This window comes from Protopterus annectens, chromosome 9.part0 (assembly GCF_019279795.1).
Source record: "Protopterus annectens isolate FY-2018-M chromosome 9.part0, PAN1.0, whole genome shotgun sequence".
Taxonomy (NCBI): domain Eukaryota; kingdom Metazoa; phylum Chordata; order Ceratodontiformes; family Protopteridae; genus Protopterus; species Protopterus annectens.
The window spans coordinates 1,316,112,458-1,316,132,980 of record NC_056743.1 but is presented as its reverse complement, the minus strand read 5'-3'; the positions used below and the strand labels follow the sequence as shown (position 1 = coordinate 1,316,132,980).

General features: G+C 38.6%; 1 protein-coding gene across 2 annotated transcripts in view; it reads right to left on the bottom strand.

The window, feature by feature from the left end:
* The window catches only part of LOC122812037 (prosaposin-like), a 223,855-nt gene that overhangs the window by 43,665 nt on the left and 159,667 nt on the right, over positions 1–20,523 (bottom strand). The window contains exon 12 of one of the 2 annotated variants that reach the window (XM_044084283.1): positions 11,522–11,703. In XM_044084283.1, the coding sequence (XP_043940218.1) occupies positions 11,522–11,703 (182 nt within the window). The remainder of the gene's footprint in view (positions 1–11,521; positions 11,704–20,523) is intronic. The other variant, XM_044084284.1, reaches the window with a different exon arrangement.

Here is a 20,523-nt window from a genome sequence, read left to right as displayed (position 1 = left end):
GTGTTGTTTTAGAATAAAAGTGAGCGTTTCTATCTGGTCATTTTTTTGTTTTGGGTATCTTTCTTCCACATTGCTCTCATTTCTGCCTGCAGATCCTGATATTTTATGACTTTATGTCACTCTGTACACAAGACACTATAGTCAATGGGTGTGGCAATTTCAATGATCAAGGCTACTCTTGTCTTCTTTTCTTAAATCACTATATCTGTTTTTCTAGCATCTATCTTTTGAACTGTTGGTAATGGGTGGTCCCATGTGATATAAACTTCATCATTTTTCATAATGCTTTGTGGCTCATATCTCCAGCATTTTTCAGCCACTTCAATACCATAATGTTTGCACAATCCTCAGTACATCAGTCTCACCACATTATTATGCCTTTCAGTATATAGTCCTTCTGCCATTAGTATGTCGTAACCTGTAACAAAGTGTGCAACTGTTTCCAATTTGGTTTTACAAAACCTACATTTGTCTGTTTCTCCCACATGTTCAATGGACTTTGTAAACCAATATGTATGTGGCCCACTATCTTGGGCTGCTGATATTAACCTTTCATCTCTTGGTTTGAATTCGCATCTCCTTACACATTCCTGCATTCATTCCTGATCAACATGAGGTTCTCCCAGAAGTTTTCTATACTTGCAACTATGTTTATTCTTTTTCCACATTTCTTGCCTTCTCATTTGGTCGTTCACCTTATATTCTTTCTTTTGTTTTTTTTTTTGGCACATTCAGTTGCTGCCTGATTTTTATACACTTCTGTTTGATTTCCATTCCTGCTTGACGCCGATATGCTTCTGCTAAATTAAACAGAGAAGTCATCTTAGGTTTATTCTGTTTCAAAACTTTCACTATATTTGGGTCTTGTGAGGTCAGCAGATATGTGTGGAGTTCCACAATTGCAGATCTGTACATATAATCAATTTCAAGGAGGCCCATCCCTCCTTCAGAATGAGGAATATGCAATCTTGGTATGCGCTGATTTTTATAAATCATTTGGTGAGCATGAAGCATCCTTCTTGTTTTCCTGTCTACTCTATCCAACATATTTTGGGGCCAGTCAGTTACTTCAAAACTTTACATTAGGACAGGAAGAGAAATTGGTTTATAGCTTGAATTTTGTTCCTAGATGTCAGTGCTGTTTCCAGGATTAATTTAAGTCTTCTGAAATATTCCTTTTCACTGTTTGGTTGTGATGATGTTCACAGAAATATCTGCAATCCCACAATTGCAGACCTGTATGTATGAAAAATTTCAAGGTAGCTCATACTTCCATCATACTGAGGGACATATAGTTGTGACACACTATGGTTTCTCTTTATGATTTGATGAGCAGGAAGCAGTTTTCTTGTTTTCTTATTCAAGTGATCCAACACTATTTGTGGCCAGTCAATCTCACCAGAGTAGCAAATTAGGACAGGCAGAGCAAGTTGATTTATAGTTTGAACTTTATTTCTTGACGTTGAGGTACTTTTCAATATTAGTTTTAGTCTTCTAAAATTCTCCTTAATAAGCTTTGTCCTTAAGATCATAGCTACTTGCTAGCCTATTGATCCATTAGGATTTTAAAAGGCCTGGCCTTGCATTTCTATCAGAGTTTTTGGCCCTTATATTTTATAGACAAATAAGATAATCATTTTTTCATGCTGTATTGCTGACCCTTCATCCCTTCCCAGATATGCCTGCCTGTTGTTTGCTGCCTACTTTACCTTTGGGTATTTTAAATTGTGACTGCTGTGTTTCCATACTTGGATTTATTTTACCTGCTGCCTGCTGTTTGCTGCCTATTTTACCTGTGGATATTTTGAACTGTGACTGCTGTGTTTCCACACTGGTGCTTTTCTCTGCACTTATCTTACTGGATATTTATATAGTCTTTCTTGTTCAAGTTGTTTTATATCACATTCTTCTTCCAATGTGATACTTCAGATACTTCAGTTTTCCTGATATAAACTCTGCTTTTGTACCTTTATCAAGTCTATAAAGTTATTTGAATGTTATCTGAAAGTGTTTTAAACATTTAAACGTTCTTTTAATTACTTGTCTGATGAACTGTACAATTTTAAATCATCCACAAAATGTAGATGAGATACCACTGGACAAAACTGCTTCCTGTAAGTCGAGCTGTAACTATAGCCTAGACTGTTAAGAAAATAATTTAATGGGTTAAGGACAAAACAAAACAGCAGTGGTGTCCAAGAATTACACTGGATATCTTGTTTTGGATTTTTATTTCTGGGATAGTAATTTGCTCTTTGTCATGACTCAGTTGTAAAGTGGTTTGCCACTGTTTCACTGACTCTTATGTAATTTATCAGTGTAGGTATAATTTATACATCTGTAAGCATTTCATACTCCACGCATGTGGTATACTGTCAAATGCTATACTTAGGTTCCGCTACTTTTTACAGTTCTCTAATTATAAATTTGTCTGATAATATATTATCCTTTGTTTCTCATTACTTTTCTTTGTTATCTTTCTGTTCTATTGTTATGATTGATTTTTTTCCCAAATGACAAAAATCTGTCTGCATGATTTCCAGTGTATAACTTATATATTGTTGAAGGCAAGTTATTGGTCTATAATTTTTAGGATGGTTTGCAGATTCGCTTTTAAGGAGGAGTACATATTTTTGTCTATTTTAACATGTCAGTTTTGGATGTGCATATAAAGTAATTTTTACTCAAGGCTAAATTATTGTGCAAAGATGTTAACTAGAAATTGGCTATTACATTTGGACATGGGGTTTTCCATTTAGGAGCCTTTCTTAATTATGACCCAATATCTCTGTTTGTCACTTAATTCCATTTGGTATCCTGTACGCTAACACTTCTTACTGTTTATTTTACCTCTAGCAGTCATTCAGCATCTCTTTTATGTCCAAGTTCCTAAATACTTCTCCAAAATATGTATTTGGATTGATTTAAGGTAGTGCTTGTTGCTTTCTTTCCCAATTCTCTGTAAAACTTTTTTGTATTATTAGTGAAGTGTTTGTTTTATACTTTTCATTATGTTTACTATATACTTCTAGTTTTTTCTTATTGTACTAACATTTTTAGATATTACTTGAGATGTAAGTTAAATCCTGATTTGTTCTCAAATTGAGTGTTATTTTATCACACCTATCTTTATAAGAGTTTTAATGACCGGTTCCCTTTTCTGTGTTCTTCAAGTAGTAATACTTCTTCCTTAGTTGCTTTATAATTCTCTCCATCCATTTCTTCCATGGTGATATTCTAGTTGTTCCATTCAATTCTTTTGTTACTTTGCATTTTTTGTGGTAGCAATTTGTAAGCCATTAGTTTAGCTGCATGGTATTATATTCTATTTATTTCTGCTATATCACAAAATTCTCTCTTTATGGTCCCAATTAGTGTGTACACCTTTTTTATTGGTCTTCTAACACAATCCTTTTCACTTTCCGTAATATCTTTTTCTCATCTGTCTTACTATGTCTGTTGTCTGTCCATTTCTATTAAATCAGATATGATTTCCTTGAGATCATTTTCTTCTTGGTGAAAGAACCCCCTTTGCTCTCTTTTTCCTTTTGTTTCCCTGCTGCGCAATCCTAACTGGACTTTCAATCAAGTCTCCTGCAGCAGGTTCTTAAATTCTACTTTGTGGTATGTATTTTCTAAAAGTGTCCTGCTTTGTCTGTTGCACTATTTTTGCTGTAATTTTTGGCTCCTACAGCAGACCATCAGCTTTCTCCCAAGTCTTCCTCTTGTTTACTGGCTCTGCTACACCTATCTAAGCCTCACCTAGGCCTAACCTGACACATATCTGGGGCCTCTGAGGAGACTGATGGTCCTGGCGCAGTGTCATATTGCTGCTGAGAGTGTTTTTGTTGTTTTTTATTCCTTAGCTTCTCTCTCCCACATACTCACTTGTGTCATCCTTGGGCGTACAACAAATGGGCACACTGGTCTATTAACCTGCCTCTGTGGTGAGTCAGTCAGTATCCCTGTCTTCTTCAGATTACATCTCTTGGTGGGTCCCCAGCCATTGCTGAAGATCTAAAGGGAGGTGTGCATGAATAAGCACCCCCACAAAGTAACTGTTCCCATCCAATTCCTCCAGCATCTCATATGCCCGAGCCCCTAACTGAACCCAAGTTGCCTGTGCCATAGTCAAGACTTTATCCCCTGCACATCACAGCAATCTGCTGTACCAAGTTTTGAGGATTTATTGTCTTTTTCATGTTGGGATATTCCCTATATCAGATTCTCCACAATAAACCCTTCACTTCTAAGTTGGTCTGTCACTTCAGTTTTTATTTGCAGTTTTTCTGCATCACTACCATTGCTGCTTATATATATATATATAGATATATATAGATATAGATGCCACGAGACCCCCCGGACTGAATGAATTCATTAGCATCAAACCTTTTCTGGTACTTTCCCAATAAGTTTTGGTCTATATACTTTTACATTATATTTTTGTATATTTTTGTACATTTTTGTATATTCGTGTACATTGTTCATTATATATAGGTATGAATTGCAAAGCATTGTTATTGTTTTTGTACTTGGACTTTTTTACATAATTGTTACAGAACTTTTTTTACAGTTATCATTGTGAACTGCTTCATTTTAGATTAGATAGTTATTACAACCATCTTATATATTGTTTATCAATATAATTTTATTAGTTATTAAAATAGGTATATATACTTAAACAGTTTTTTATTTTACCCTTGTATATATCATTGTTTACTAATACATCATACACACATATCCCATTCTGTGATTTTGTATTAGTTTGTTAAGTGAGATGTACACCTTTAAAAGTTTTGGCGGACTTTTTTTTTTTATTGACTGACTCACTTTGACTATATAAATCAGGATGTGTGCATATTTTAAATGGTTCTGAAGAAGACTGGGCTTTTCCAGTTGAAAGCGCTAAACTGTGGAATAAAGGACTGAATTTTACTCTCTCGTGTACGAGCCATCTTTGTAGGTGTTTACTGTTCCTATTCACTTATATATATATATATATATATATATATATATATATATATATATATATATCTTCAAATAAGTATCTTTAAGCTGCAGAGGTCATACTGGGTAGCACAGCTTTCTTTTATGTATATATATATATATATATATATATATATATATATATATATATATATATATATATAGGACCATATCATATCATAATGTTTCTTGTCTATGAATTCTGATAGGTTGCTTTTTTTCAGCACTTTCTTGGTTACATCTTTTTTCTTGATGGTCTAATGTTTCTTCATCTAGGTATTGTTTTGTTCTGATCTGCTCTCTTAAAGATCTTTTTTTATATGTAGCTTTTAAGAGGTTTTCTGGTGCTTGCTGTATATCCTTTGTGGGAATTCTGGGTTTGTTAAAAAGCAGAAGTAATACATACTACCTTTCTTATCCTCAATAGTCCACATTATTGTCTTTTCACAATTCCCCTGCTCATTACATCCGAGTGACGCCTCCAGGTGCATCTGCAGTTACCCCCTACTGCTCCTCTAGCCATCAAATATTACTTGTTCATACTTGCATTAATAATTCCAAAACCACGCTACATACAAGGTATCAGAATATTTTATCTTGAAGCATACATGATGGCAAACACAATTGTACTGATATTTGACCTCTGTCAATGAATATTTATTAGAATTGTAAGGCGATAACTTCATTTTTAAAGGCTTAGGCCACGCCCACTAGGAGTTAAGGGTGCACACTCAAAGGCAGCCACCCTGTTCCAAGTGATGATGAACCCATGGCTGATGAGGCCTGGCAATGGCTCTGTCCTCTTGATGAGTCAGAGCTTTCAGAGCTTATTTTTTTAGAAACAGAGTATAAAGGATTAGTCTAGATACAATCACTTCAGCTAGCAGATCTAGGAGACTCTCTCTCCGATACTCTCCCTGTGGGAGGAATAAAGACACCTTGTTGAAGTTTCCAGTAGTTTATTCAGTTAAGCAGATAGATGGATAAGTGTTCTTATTCTACTACATTACATTCAACAGGTCAGTTATTTAAAGGCAGTTACAGACAATGGTGGGAGGTTTTATGGGAGCTGACTGGAGGAAAATCTGGGAGATGGAAAAACAAGGAGCCAGTCCCAAACCTTAGAGGTTAGTCCCTTATTTGAATATTCCTAAAATATCTATAAGGGTTAACCAGCTCAGCAGCCTGTGGAACCTCATTCTTAGTTAAAAGGTTTTATTTTTATTTTTAACTACTACCAAACAAAACATGACAACACAACATGAGCTGCAGCTATAGAACTATATTAAAGAAAATACTTTCACTTGAGCTTCATGAGGTCCATCTAATAGAGTGGTTTCCACTTTGATAATTGAAAATGCCTGCTTTTACGAGGCTATCACCAGACTATTAATCTGTTTTGTAACACATATAAAACTAGATGCTGTGTCTGCATCAGTGGGGCTCATATTCCTTGGAGTCAAGTATGAAAGCTTTATTACAGAATTTTTCCAGTCTATCATGTAAAATGAGAGGTTGTGCCCACTTTTATGGGGATCATTATCTCCTGGCATATGAAAGGCTAATATTCTCCTTTATAACAAAAAAGGGTTTACAGTAGCTACTTATAAGAGGCTCATATGTATGATTAATGTGACCAGTCCCTGTTCTTCTTCCTCTTGATAAAGACAGAGCTTTTTATATGCAGGGGAGGTAGTCACTTAGAGCTACTCTAGGTATTTCCCATTTTTGAACAATACATGCCTCCAGAAAAATACCATACAGTGGAAAACAAGTCGCAATGCTCATTTTTACAGAGCTCATGGATGAGCACAAGTAGGAGGAAAAATGTAAGTAAAGTTTGAGACCTCAGAAAGTTTTGTGTGGGCTTACTGTGCCAGTGGTATAAAAATCCAACAAGTGGTGAACTGCGGTGTACTCAAACACTTTTAATAAACATAAGAATCTCAAATATTCTTTGAGCATGTCCAAGAGTCAGCACTCAGTGTTCTCTCCTGTCTGTCTGATGAATCTGGGCATCTTGGGGCAATGTAGCCATTGCCTCATGTACAGAGACATCCCTCTCCTCCTACCACCAAACACCACAACCTGTGAGAGATGCACTTATCTAGCCAAACTGGAGGTAAAGCTCTCTCCAACCAAGACTGAACTTGACAGTCAAAAGGAGGAGGTAAACACTTGCACCACATCACACTCATCACATAGTCCCACTAAACCTACACCACCAAACTCCACACATAGAAACACAAAATAATTTACTGAGGCTCTCAATAATAATCTGCTCAAGCAACAGAGACCTCCAAAGCAGAAACCCAAGCAACCTCCACCCCCCCAACACAACCCAAATGACACATAGCCCACAGACTCAGTGTGCCACTCAACCACAGCCCATAAGGCAAAACAACGTACCCAACACACTAGTCATAGGTGACTCTATAGTCAGGCACACTGATGTCCCACTCACCAGGCTAAACAAGGAGAAGGTTACTGTCAGCTGCCTGTCGGGTGCCAGGATCTGCCACATAACCCACGCACTCAGGTCACTCCACAACAAGTACAAATATGACTCTGTCATTGTCCATGTTGGTGTGAATGACCTGAGGCATACCTCCCTGGACTACATGAAAAGAGACATGGAAGAGATCTCCGATCTTGTAGCCCAGGCAGGTATGACCCTAGCCCTGGGTAGCATCCTGCCATTGCCCAGAATGATACCGCAGTACAAGGACAAAATGATTGACTTCAACAATTGGCCAAGCTTGTGGTATCATTCTAAGGGGATCCAGTATCTGTCTGCCTGGGATGACATGGTCGACAGACCACAATGCTTTGCCAGAGATGGCCTGCACTTGTCACCTTTGGAATTCCGGATACTGGCTAAGGCTGTTGCTGCCCCTATAGTGCCTTTTTTAGGCAAGGTTCAAATGACAAATTCACCACTGTAACAGGAACAGGCAAGCAAAAACTGCGGGTAATGCTAATCAGTGCTAGAAGTCTAAACCTCAAAATGCACTCCCTCGAGGCACTCCTTAAAATGGAGAACATCGATATCTGTCCAGTGGCCGAGACCTGGTTCAAGGCTCCAGAGAGCACCCCTGCATTACCAGGCTATAACTCATACCACACTTTTTGGCCGCCTAACCTGGACCAGAACACCAAAGGTGGAGGTGTGTCCATATTCATTAAGGATATCCACACCTCCAGGCTAGTTGCTCAGCATAATGCATCCGAGGTTATCCAAGTACAAGTAACTTTGGGCAAAACTGCAATCCAAATTGTAGCTTTATACAGATCCCCCACCATGCCCCAGAATTCCCATTCCTTTTTTCTTGATATACTGAAAAATATTAGGGTTCAACCAAACACCCTAATAATGGGTGATTTCAACTACCCCACCATTAACTGGGAAAACTACTCATGTACCAACTCCTTCACTCAATGCTTTCTGGAATTCATAAATTCCAATGCCTTAGATCAACTTATCCACACCCCCACCAGGGGCAACAATATCATAGCCCTAGTCCTTACCAACATAAGTGACCGGTGTTCCACACCTGAAGTCAACTCCTCATTGGTCAGATCCGACCATAAGCTAATCACCCTAGATATCCACATCCCGCCCCCACCCCCCATTAAGGAAACCATAGTAAAAATTTTCTCCAAAGCCAACTTCATGCTTCTTAAGACAGAAGTAGCGAACTTCATGACACCCATGCAGATGGACAATACAGTTACAACTGCTGAATCCTGCACAGATGCACTCTATAAGCACTTACATGAGTGCATGGATTGTGCTATCCCAAACAGAACCAAGATGCTATCCTCCAAAAAAAAGCCAGTCTGGGGGTCCCCTGCCATAAACAAACTCTATAACAGAAGGAAGAAACTGCTGCAAAAGAGAGTAAAATCCCATGAGTGGAGGAGTTCCCTGGTCAGCCTCAGTAAGAAGCTGAGATCCCTTATAAGATCCTCCAAAGCTAGCTACAAAAACAAAATCGCCACTGATTCCAGGGACAGCCACAAAGCATTCTACAGCTATGTCAAGAATCTCAATGGCAACACCCAGATCTGCTCTGAGTTACAGCACAATGGCATGAAAATTACAGAACCAACTGATATTGCCAATGTCCTGGCAGATAGGTTCAGTGCTAATTTTACCCCCCTCTTACCCCCTAATGGGCCCATATCTATACAGAAAGAATGCAGAGTCCCTGTAATCACAATTACACAGGTAAAAGCTGTACTTTCTAAAGCTAAAAACACAGCATCCATGGGACCGGACAACATCCCAGGCTGCTTTTTACACGAACTTCAGAATGGACTTGCTCCCCTCCTAAGCATCATGTTCAATCATAGTCTCACATCAGGCTTTGTGCCCACTGAATGTCGCACACCCACAGTTATCCCACTCCACAAAGGGGAAGTCACCACTGATCCCGGGAACTATCGCCCTATTAGCCTGATGAGCTTGGTCTGTAAGGCCATGGAACGTATCATCATGGAACTCATAAACAAAGACACTGGTAACCTCCAAACTCTGGCCCCCATCCATTTTGGGTTTGTGAAAGGCAGATCATGCCTCCTGAACCTGATCGACTTCTTTGAGGCAGTCACCAAAGCTGTAGACGAGGGTAAGGTGGTTCACACAGCCTATCTTGACCTTGCCAAGGCTTTCAACATCATCCCCCATTCTGGAATTATAGCTAAACTCACTAAACTAGGTATAAATTCCTATGTCACAAGATGGGTTGCCAATTGGCTTACTGACAGAGCCCATACTGTAAATGTTGCAGACTTCAAATCTGACTTCAAACCAGTGACAAGTGGAGTGCCACAGGGTTCAGTCCTGGGACCTCTCCTGTTTGGTATCTACTTCTCTGAAATACAGGCTGACACAGAAGGCCTTTGGCTAACAAGGTTGGCAGATGACTGCAAACTAGGAGCCATAGCTGAGTCCCCAAATGATGTGGACATCCTACAGATGGCCCTCACTGAGACAGATGCCTGGTGTCAGAGCCATGGCCTCAAGCTCAATGCCAAAAAATGCATTGTCATCCCCTTTGGTAAAAACTCTGTACCCATGAACTACCACATAGGCGGCAGTTTACTTAACGCTGAATGTGTGATAAGAGACCTGGGGACCCAGGTGGACAGTAGTGTCTCCACTGATGATCACATCTCCACAGTAGTCAGGAAATCCTTCTACGTGGCACACCTCATCGCAAAAGGTTTCTCATCTAGGAAAAAAGAGGTCATTGTTCCCCTCTACTCGACACTCATTAGACCCATTATAGAGTACAGCACCCCTTTTGGAATGTACCTCACAAGACATCTGCAGCAGCTGGAAAGGCCACATAAGTACCTTACAAAGAGGATTACTGGCCTCAAACAGATACCCCACACTGACCGTCTCAAAAAACTCCAGCTTTACTCTGTAGCATATCACCTACTCTGAGGTGATCTCTGCCTAACATATAAAGCTATGTCAAACCCAGAGCTGTTGGACATGCTACATTTAAAGAAATCCCAATCCCTCCGAGCTACATGCTCTAGGGACCTAAACCTTGTCACCACAATAAACAGGACATGCTGGAGGGATAGATTCCTGTCCCAGAGACTTCCCATACTCTGGAACAAGCTACCCATCTATGTCAAGCAAAGTTCCTCATTAGCACTCTTCAAGAAAAATCTTGATAAGTGGATGGGAAATAGGAAATACACCCTGGGGATCACTTCAGTGGCTCTGGTCGACAGGGGCACAGGAAAATAACTTTCTTGGGTGGCGTAAGCCAGGGAACCTTGTTGGCTAGGCTTACTTAGTCCCTTGGGCTGATAGCCTAGTACCTACCTATGAAGCTATGAAGCATAGGCAAATTGTGAATATAGTAGTGCGGAGTCGTGCCCTAGAACAACAATTTTGATTGTACTGCAGATTACAGAAATTTTATTAAATGCAGGCCCAGTGACAATGGTATCCTATAATACTTGCCTTAGTACATACAAAATCTGGCTGATACTGAACTAATTTGGATATAACTGGATTCTTAAGAAAGTCCACTTAATTATCAAATATCCTTTTAAACTTATAATTACTGGATGCCTGATTATATGACATATTGATTTCAGGTGAGACGGACATTCCCTTTTCATTAACAAAGCTGAAACAATTGTGAATCATGAAACATCAGATGGACTTTCATCATAATACTTCAAAGAAAATGTACTGATTAAAGTCTCACTGCAGTGTTCTTTGTAATCTGTCAGCAGTTAACGAATCTGTAGCCATCATGAGGATGACATTCAGGGCCTCATGCTCAAGACTAAAATGACACTTTTGTAAATATCAGCTTTTATCGCAATGTGGAGAGCTATTATACTCACAGAAATAGAGACCAATGCTTTTTAAACAGAAGCACATGGGGTATTTTAGGGCTAACTTGTTTAGCAGATATTTAACCTATTATATGAGGGAACCTGGTCTAGATTATATACATGCTGCCCAAAATCAGAATATAAATTCTCAAGATGTACTTACTTTAATCAGGTCATTCAGGCTGTCAGAACATCCGTTCTCCACAGCAGCTATGATTTCCACTTCGGTTGCATTCTTCCCCACTGTACGCTTCACTGACTGAGTTAAATGCTGGCAGATTCCGCAGTCATCATTCACCATTAGGATTTGAGGATATAATTCTACAACATTAGAAGGGGAGAGATCTAGAACTATGTTACAAAGAAACACATTTTGATGACATATAAAGAATACTTGACCCAACATGTTTGTCTATTACCCATCCTACTTTGTAAGCCATATTACATGTTTAACTAACATCACTCATGTTTATATTTGTGACAAGCATTCCTGAATTCTTTCACTATTTTTACCCCATAACCTTTTACTGATAGTTGTTCCAGTCATCCACCAAACTTTCTTTGTAATAACACTTCATAATATCTCGTATGAATTATCTACCTTATAGCTTCTAACTGTGTCCTCTTTGCACTGCATGTGTGTTTTTTTAATTGCTCTTACTTGTAATTTCTAGGTTCTCTTGAGGTACTTAGAGGTTCATATCATCTTTTCCCTCCTTGGCTGAGGTTCCTGTCTTACTGATGCAGGGCCAAGGCAGTGGGATATCTGCAGTGGAATATATGATATATTTTATGTGAATGAATCTTTCTCGAGTCTTCATTGCCAACAACATGAAAGTGCATAGTCTGACAATTTGAATTTGGTGCAACAGTGTGGTGTGTGTGTGTGTGTGTGTGTGTGTGTGTGTGTGTGTGTGTGTGTGTGTGTGTGTGTGTGTGTGTGTGTGTGTGTGTGTGTGTGTGTGTGTAGGAGTATTGCAGGCCACTGGTATTGCATAAGTAAGATTCACATCTGAGGTCTCACATTTGGCCATGTAACTGAATGATATGGCCATGTAGCCGAATGGTTAGAGTGACACTCTTAAGTGCAGTAGGTGCAGGGTTCGAATTTGTGTATTACACAAACACATACTACAAATAAGCATACCATGCCCATGTGGTTCAGACTATAGGTTGCTGTCTTTGTAGAATTTGCATTTTTTCCCTGTGTCTGTGTGTGCTTTCCCTGAGTATTCTGGGGTTATAAACTGTGTGGGCATGTGTGTATGTGTGTATGAGTGCATCTGTCTAGCTGTCTGGTAGGTATATGTGTCTCTGTATACCTGTATCGCACTCACTCTGTGTGTATGTGTGTGTGTGTGTGTGTGTGTCTGTGTGTGTGTGTGTGTGTGTATATATATATATATATATATATATATATATATATATATATATATATATATATATATATATATATATGACTGCCATGTGTTTGGTTGGCTGCCGCAAGTGCAGGATTGTTTAGTCAAAAGTCCGGTTTGTTAAATGGATATTTTGTCAGATGTTTGTTGCATGTGTGTATGTGAGTGAGTGAGTGTTTGTGAATGTGTGTGGGTTAGGGTTAGAATAAGAATTAGGTAAAGAGACAGATTAAGTGTGAGTGTGATTGCAGGTGTTTAGGGTTTGGATTAAGGTAAGGTTAGGGCATATATTTACTGTATGTTTGTGTGCAAGTCTGTGCAAACATGGTGAGTGTCTGAGTTATCTTTTATAGTGGTTGGATTAGAAAGGCCTTTTTAAAATTAAGATACATGTTTGGGTTTGGATAGGGGCAGGGTTAGGTTATCAAGTGTTACTAAGGTGGTGCAGGGGAACAAACAATGTTTTTTTTTAAGTTTAATTTTGCATGTGCTGAGCTCAGTGCTCAATGCATGCATACTTAATTGTCAACATTTTTTGGTTGACGTTAAGGATGTCGATTTTTGGGTCTGTAGATATATTTCAGTAGACATATATACAAATGCACACACACACACACACACACACACACACACACACACACACACACACACACACACACACACACACACACATAATATATATATATATATGTATAAGACTATCCTGAGAATTCAGGGATTCAGGAAGAATCCCAAGTCTGGAGGTAAAAGATGCAGCCAAAAGGGGCTTGTTTACACAATGTAAATAATGTGATTCAGAGACATGTTACTCTCACTTAGGATAAACCTTATTTTTGGCTATCTTGCATGCCTCTGAATCATCACTAATTACTACAAGTACAAATCAGCAGTTTCCTGTGGTAGTTAGCACAGGCAGCTCATGCAATGCTTTGGCACAGGAAGCCTCACATTCACTTTCTTCCACACATGCACAGATTTAGAAACACACACTGGTAGTACAGAGAGGCATCATAATGGTACTTAGAGATGATGGTACATGGCTGAAATATTTATATGTGCTTTAATGGCAGCATGTAAAGAAGTATCTCTGATGTTCCCTGACCCACGTCTTTTGTGCTGCAAAACATTTGTCTTTCTTAGTGCCTTTAAGGCATGATATAAGGAGTTATGTTTGGTGACTAGTAACTGCCCTTGACTTGTGTCTTTTATGGCGCAAAACATTTGTCATTTTTAAAGTGCCTTTAAGGCATGGCATAAAGAGTTATCCCTAGTGTCTAGTGTTTCTCCTGACCCACATCTTTCATGCTGCAAAATGTTTATTGATGTGTCTTTAAGGTATGATATGAAGATTATCTCTGGTGTCTAGTGTTCCCAATGCCCAATACTGCAGGATTTGGTTGTTAGCCTAGGGGAGTGTGGAGGTGCAACAGCTCCCCCTCACAGACACACACATTCACACATTCATGAACGCATGCACACACAAACACAGAAACACACACACACACACACACACACACACACACACACACACACACACACACACACACACACACACACACACACACGGACAAACAATCCACACTGTTGCACCAATGGAAGTAACACCCCCCCCCCAGATTTCTAATTGAGGCTGTGTCCCCACACCTATCCCTAACTTATCCCTGTGCTGAAACCTCTCAGGCAGGCACACACTTACACCCTCCCACATACACTCACACATGCATCCCTACTCAAACACACACACATGCAAGCCCCCCCCCCAACACTATCTGTCTGCTAAACTCCCTGGCACTTCCCTCTACCATTATAAGGGAAACAAGCTTTTGGCCATGTTCATTATCACAAGCAGCCATGTTACTTAACACAGTTGAGTGATTTTCTGACACACTTGGCTGTGTATATGCCTTAATAAAGACATTTCTGGGGGAGGTCACTTGGCTACTTAACACAGGCCACCTCCCCTCCAGAATGCGTCATTAACATTTAGCATAGCTGCACAGACAACACATTGAGGTACTGCATGTCATTGTGCTAAAGCACCATGGTAGGGGTTGTCTCTGAATAGGAAATGATCACTGTGAGGTATACATCCTGTACACACCCTGCGGTAACCTTTCTGAATACACCTCTATTTATGTTATCATTAACTACACTAACAACTGAAAACAAACCCATCATATAGGAAACACCATCAAAAAAACCAAAATGGGTGACACCTCTGTTGGCATAAAGGGATAAGCCCTCACTTCAACCAGCGTGACTCTTGTTTACTTAATAGCATGGACATCTGTTGGAGATGGCATGTGGAGGATGGACATACCTATCCTCAGTGGGGGAGAGGATGTACAAGAGCTGTCCTATAATACAATCCCTTGAAACATAGGTGACAGTACTTCATGGAGGTCCTGCTTCATGCACTTTGCTCACAATTATATAAACATGGTAGTCTTCTACATCAAATACATAGAAGCATACGTGTGCATAAAAGGTGTAATGGTCCTCCATTGATGAGGGTCACATAGTTCCTCAAGGAGAGGGGCTAGGGATTTAAACAGAATATACCCTCATTGCTGTTACCAGCAAGAGCAAAAGCAATCCCTACGGCTATCTAAATAATGGTTCCTCTGAAGGTGGAGAAAGTTTGATAGTTGGCAGGCATGGCAGAAAAATGCACACACACACACACATATATATATATATATATATATATATATATATATATATATACATACATATATATATATATGGGTTCACTACATATGACCGAAAGTTCATTTGACCGAAGCTCATTTGACTGAGACCATAATACAGAAAGTTCATTTTACTGAAAGCCCATATGACCGAAAACTCATTTGACCGAAAAACAGCACTGGCAGGTATATGCCCACTTCCCCACTGTAGCACGACCCTGGAGTGAGAATATTAAGTTGGGGGGTGTGGGGGGCATAGCCCCCCCACATTTTGCAACAACTTTGTACTGATGTTATATGTTTTAATGTATTTTTAATGGCTACACATGTATATAATAGTACATAAACTGCAATTATATTTTTTATATTGCAAATAATTGCAGTTTATGTACTAATATATACATGTGTATCCATTAAAAATACATTAAAACATATAACATCAGTACAAAGTTGTTGCAAAATGTGGGGGGCTGTGCCCCCCCCACACCCTCCAACTTAATATTCTCACTCCAGGGTCGTGCTCCAGTGGGGAAATGGGCATATACCTGCCAGTGCTGTTTTTCTGTCAAATGAGTTTTCGGTCATATGGGCTTTTGGTATTATGGTCTCAGTCAAATGGGCTTCGATCAAATGAACTTTCGGTCATATGTAGTGAACCCCTCTAAATACATCAAGATGTTTTTAAACACCTTTATTAAATTATCACTTAAAACATAAGCACTCTTTTTAGATATGTATATTTGTTTTATAATATTTCTTTTATCGTATATTAATGTTTGTTGTTAAAATTTTCAGTAAAAACAATTGAGAAAAAAACATAAGCACTCATACAGTAATAGTAAAGAAAACAAACCATATTAACATTTTTTCATTTAAATGCATTGTATATTACATATTTTTGTCTTTCTTTTCAATTCTCATTTAGTCCATTAAATAAATTGCTCAATTCCTGCCTTCCCTTAAACTTTACTCCTTCTCCTGAACATTTTTTGCATGTACTGTTCCAGCAAATTATTTTTATTTTTATGTAATTTGCTCTTTCACATTTCTAAAGATCCTATTTCTGTTTCTTTTTTTTCCTTTTACAATATTCAACACTTCAAATACAGTTGATTTAGATTTTAATTTTTGACAATCAATAGAGTTAAGCTTAATAAGGTCATACTATGTCTAGGCAATTCAGATCCTACATCCCGGCTCAAAAGAAGTATTTCCTTTGTTACAGCCATTTGCTCCCCCTTATTTCTGACAGAGCATTCTTATGTTAATATTATATTATATTATATCTTAAGAGTACAGTAAACTAAAAAGCAGTTAACTGGAACTCAAGCAACCAGAAAAAAAATCGAAGAAATGTGGTACAATTTTCATGTGTTGTACTTTCTGTCCCCCCCCTGCAGAAACATATCTTACATTTTTATAGTTTTAGAGTTTTAAAAAGGAAGATAGGAATACATTCCCTCTCTCCCCAACATAACAGCAAGTCAAACCAAACAAATAGTATAGGGTACAGTATTAGTCAGACCTATTTTTAATAGTAACTCTCAGGCAGCCAGAAACTACAGTTATCCAGCATCTACCAATCCCCATGACTGCCGGTTAACCGAGAGTTTACTGTATTTGTAAAATCTGCCAGCTCTTTACACTCCCAAAAATATGTTCCCAGTTACCTCCTTCTGCCCTATTTCATGTCCAGCAAATGCTATCTACCTGAGAAAAATACTTTGAAATCTGCTTGGGATATAAAATACTTATGCAAATACTTCCAAGCAAAAATCCTAAAGCTTCTGGACTTTGTTGCATACTCGGGAGCCAAACATATGTCTTCCCATTGTTCCCTTGTAAATTGCTTTTCCAGTCTCTCTTGACAATCTTTTCTAAACTCCTCTGATTGATTCCTATAATTATAGTTAACATGCAGTATTTATATGACCTTCTATGTGCCCAAACTGTCAAGCAGCTCAAGCTGAGCTGAGTAAAAGACAATGTTGAGAGCAAAGCCCTTCAGAGTCTTCCTGTCAGCAGAAAGAGGGAGGCTGAGCCCTGAAAGGATAAGGCTAGAAATAACAAAAATAAACAAATAAATGAATGCCTGCACCCTGACATAAAAAACACAAGCTGGAGTTGACTTTGTAAACATATAACACAAAATAGCTGGGGAGCATACTAGATTAAAGGTAATGAACTACTGCCACTGCAAATGTATATTACTGAAAGTTTTGCAAAGTAATAACTCCTTCCTTCATGGATATGGCCAGTTTCTTCCTTGCTATGCAAGATGATATGTTGTTCCCATAAGTGGGCTGACACTAGTGTTTGCCACCACATCTTTTACCAGCAAAATTCAATTTGTGGGAGATGCATATAACAAATAGAACATTTGGAAAACATATAGTGCATTGCATTTATGTTGGTTGTAAAAGCCAAATATAATGACTTCTGATTACACCAGGTCAGTTCCTTGATTACATGTTCCATATTGAGGGCAGCCATACGGTCCACCTTCTTTGTCAAGGTGGCATCCACATATGTAAATTAATAACAGGAATTCTAAACCTATCAATTACTAAGTTAAATTCTGCATTGAAGAGACTCTTCAAAGGTTCTCAATACTTCTAATCAGTATATCTAAGACCTTAGACATGTGCTTCTGTGGCTGTCACATCTAAGTGATGCCATAAGCAGTAAACCACACTGAGCTGAGCTGGGAGAATCAGATGCATGTATTTCTATTTTTGGGGCTCTACAGCACAAATGTTGTTGTTTGTCTTTTGGCTTTTCTCAGTTAGGGGTCGCCACAGCGGAACTCCGGTCTGCTAATGATTGGCAGTTGTATTTTATGGTGTCAAGTTGCCAGCCCAATGCCCAAACTTCAACGAAGGCACGTCCATTCAACGCATGTCTTTCGAATGCCCACTTGACCGCGGGGAGGACATGCAGACTCCACACAGAAGGCACTCCCAACCCAAGCCGAGAGCTCTCCAGCACAAATAAGAGTGGTAAAAATGGGCATCCCTGATGTATAACACTTTCTAGAGCAAATGTACAGCACACCCCATTAGAAACTAGACATGCACTGGATTAGGTGTATGAAATCTGACATAGCTTAAAGGCATTGTGTTGGGAGTCCAAATGTATGAAGTGTGGATTACAGGAAGGCCTATGATTGGGTGTCAAAAGTCTTATACAGATCCAAGCAAAGGGCTTCCACCAGCTCTGTTCACCTCTGGCAATGTTGTGGCATTTTGCCACAGACCCACAAGGTTAGGTCCCACTACTTTTCCTTAACAAATCTTTGTTGGAACGGATGTATACATTTTGGCAAAAATAGTTCCAATCTCATTACCAAAACCTTGGCTAGAATTTTGTTTTCAGTCTGCCTGAGGACTATAGGGCAGTAATCTACATGGAAAAAAAGCAAGAATGATGCCTTACTAGGTTTTGGGGAAAAAAGCAGGACTGCTACTAGACAGCAGGAGCTTGGAAAAGTCTGAGGCTGTGATAATTGTAGCAAACAGTGTTGCCATTGCTAATTATCCCCTTTTTCAGAGCAGCTTCTGTTCTAGATTCAACTAAACATTCTACCAGAGCAGCTCTGTCATTTAGAACTCCCTTATCACTTTCTGTTTGCTTATACTCTGATATCAATCCCTGGTAGAGAAGACAGTCTCTAACCTGCAATCCAAACTTCTTCTTGGCCTCATCCCACTCTATTACCTTTCGCTCTCTAGTTATTTGCTCTCAACATCTTGTCTCTTTTGCTAGTTTTCTCCAGTAATTTCTAACCCCTTCTTGCCTATTCTTGTATCCTTGGGTTAAAACAGTCATAGATAGAAATACTTTTCTTTCAGAAGTGTTTCTGTAACATCAATAAGAATATGGTTTAAAATATAAACAGCATCCATTCTATTGGTGATAAAAAGGGTTTTCAGTTTCAGGGTGGATTTTAACTTTACTAGCCATATAAAATATTTGGAGTTTGCAATAAACAAAATATTTTTTCAACATGTGGTTAAGTTGCCTACCTATATTAGAAGTAGATTTTTTTTTGTAATGCTGAGACAGATAACACTGATCCATTTTTAGAACATTTTAACAAAAATATACATGATTTATAATTTATGGCTTTTATACTAGGTTTATAATTTATAGTGTTATACTAGGTATTACAAAACCTGTGTGTGCTATTATAAGGTAGTACTGCAGTAATGACATTAAGAATGCTCTGTGTGTGCTATTATAAGGTAGTACTGCAGTAATGACATTAAGAATGCTCTGTGTGTGCTATTATAAGGTAGTACTGCAGTAGTGACATTAAGAATGCTGTGTGTGCTATTATAAGGTAGTACTGCAGTAATGACATTAAGAATGCTGTGTGTGTGCTGTTATAAGTTAGTACTGCAGTAATGACATTAAGAATGCTGTGTGTGTGCTATTATATGGTAGTACTGCAGTAATGACATTAAGAATGCTGTGTGTGTGCTGTTATAAGTTAGTACTGCAGTAATGACATTAAGAATGCTGTGTGTGTGCTATCATAAGGTAGTACTGCAATAATGACATTAAGAATTCTGTGTGTGTGCTATCATAAGGTAGTACTGCAGTAATGACATTAAGAATGCTCTGTGTGTGCTATCATAAGGTAATACTGCAATAATGACATTGAGAATGCTGTGTGTGTGCTATTATAAGGTAGTATTGCAGTAATGACATTAAGAATGCTGTGTGTGTGTGCTATTATAAGATAGTACTGCAGTAATGACATTACGAATGCTGTGTGTGTGCTATTATAAGGTAGTACTGCAGTAATGACATTAAGAATGCTGTGTTTGTGCGCTATTATAAGGTAGTACTGCAGTAATGACATTAAGAATGCTCTGTGTGTGTGCTATTATAAGGTAGTACTGCAGTAATGACATTAAGAATGCTCTGTGTGTGCTATTATAAGGTAGTACTGCAGTAATGACATTATGAATGCTCTGCGTGTGCTATTATAAGGTAGTACTGCAGTAATGACATTAAGAATGCTCTGCGTGTGCTATTATAAGGTAGTACTGCAGTAATGACATTAAGAA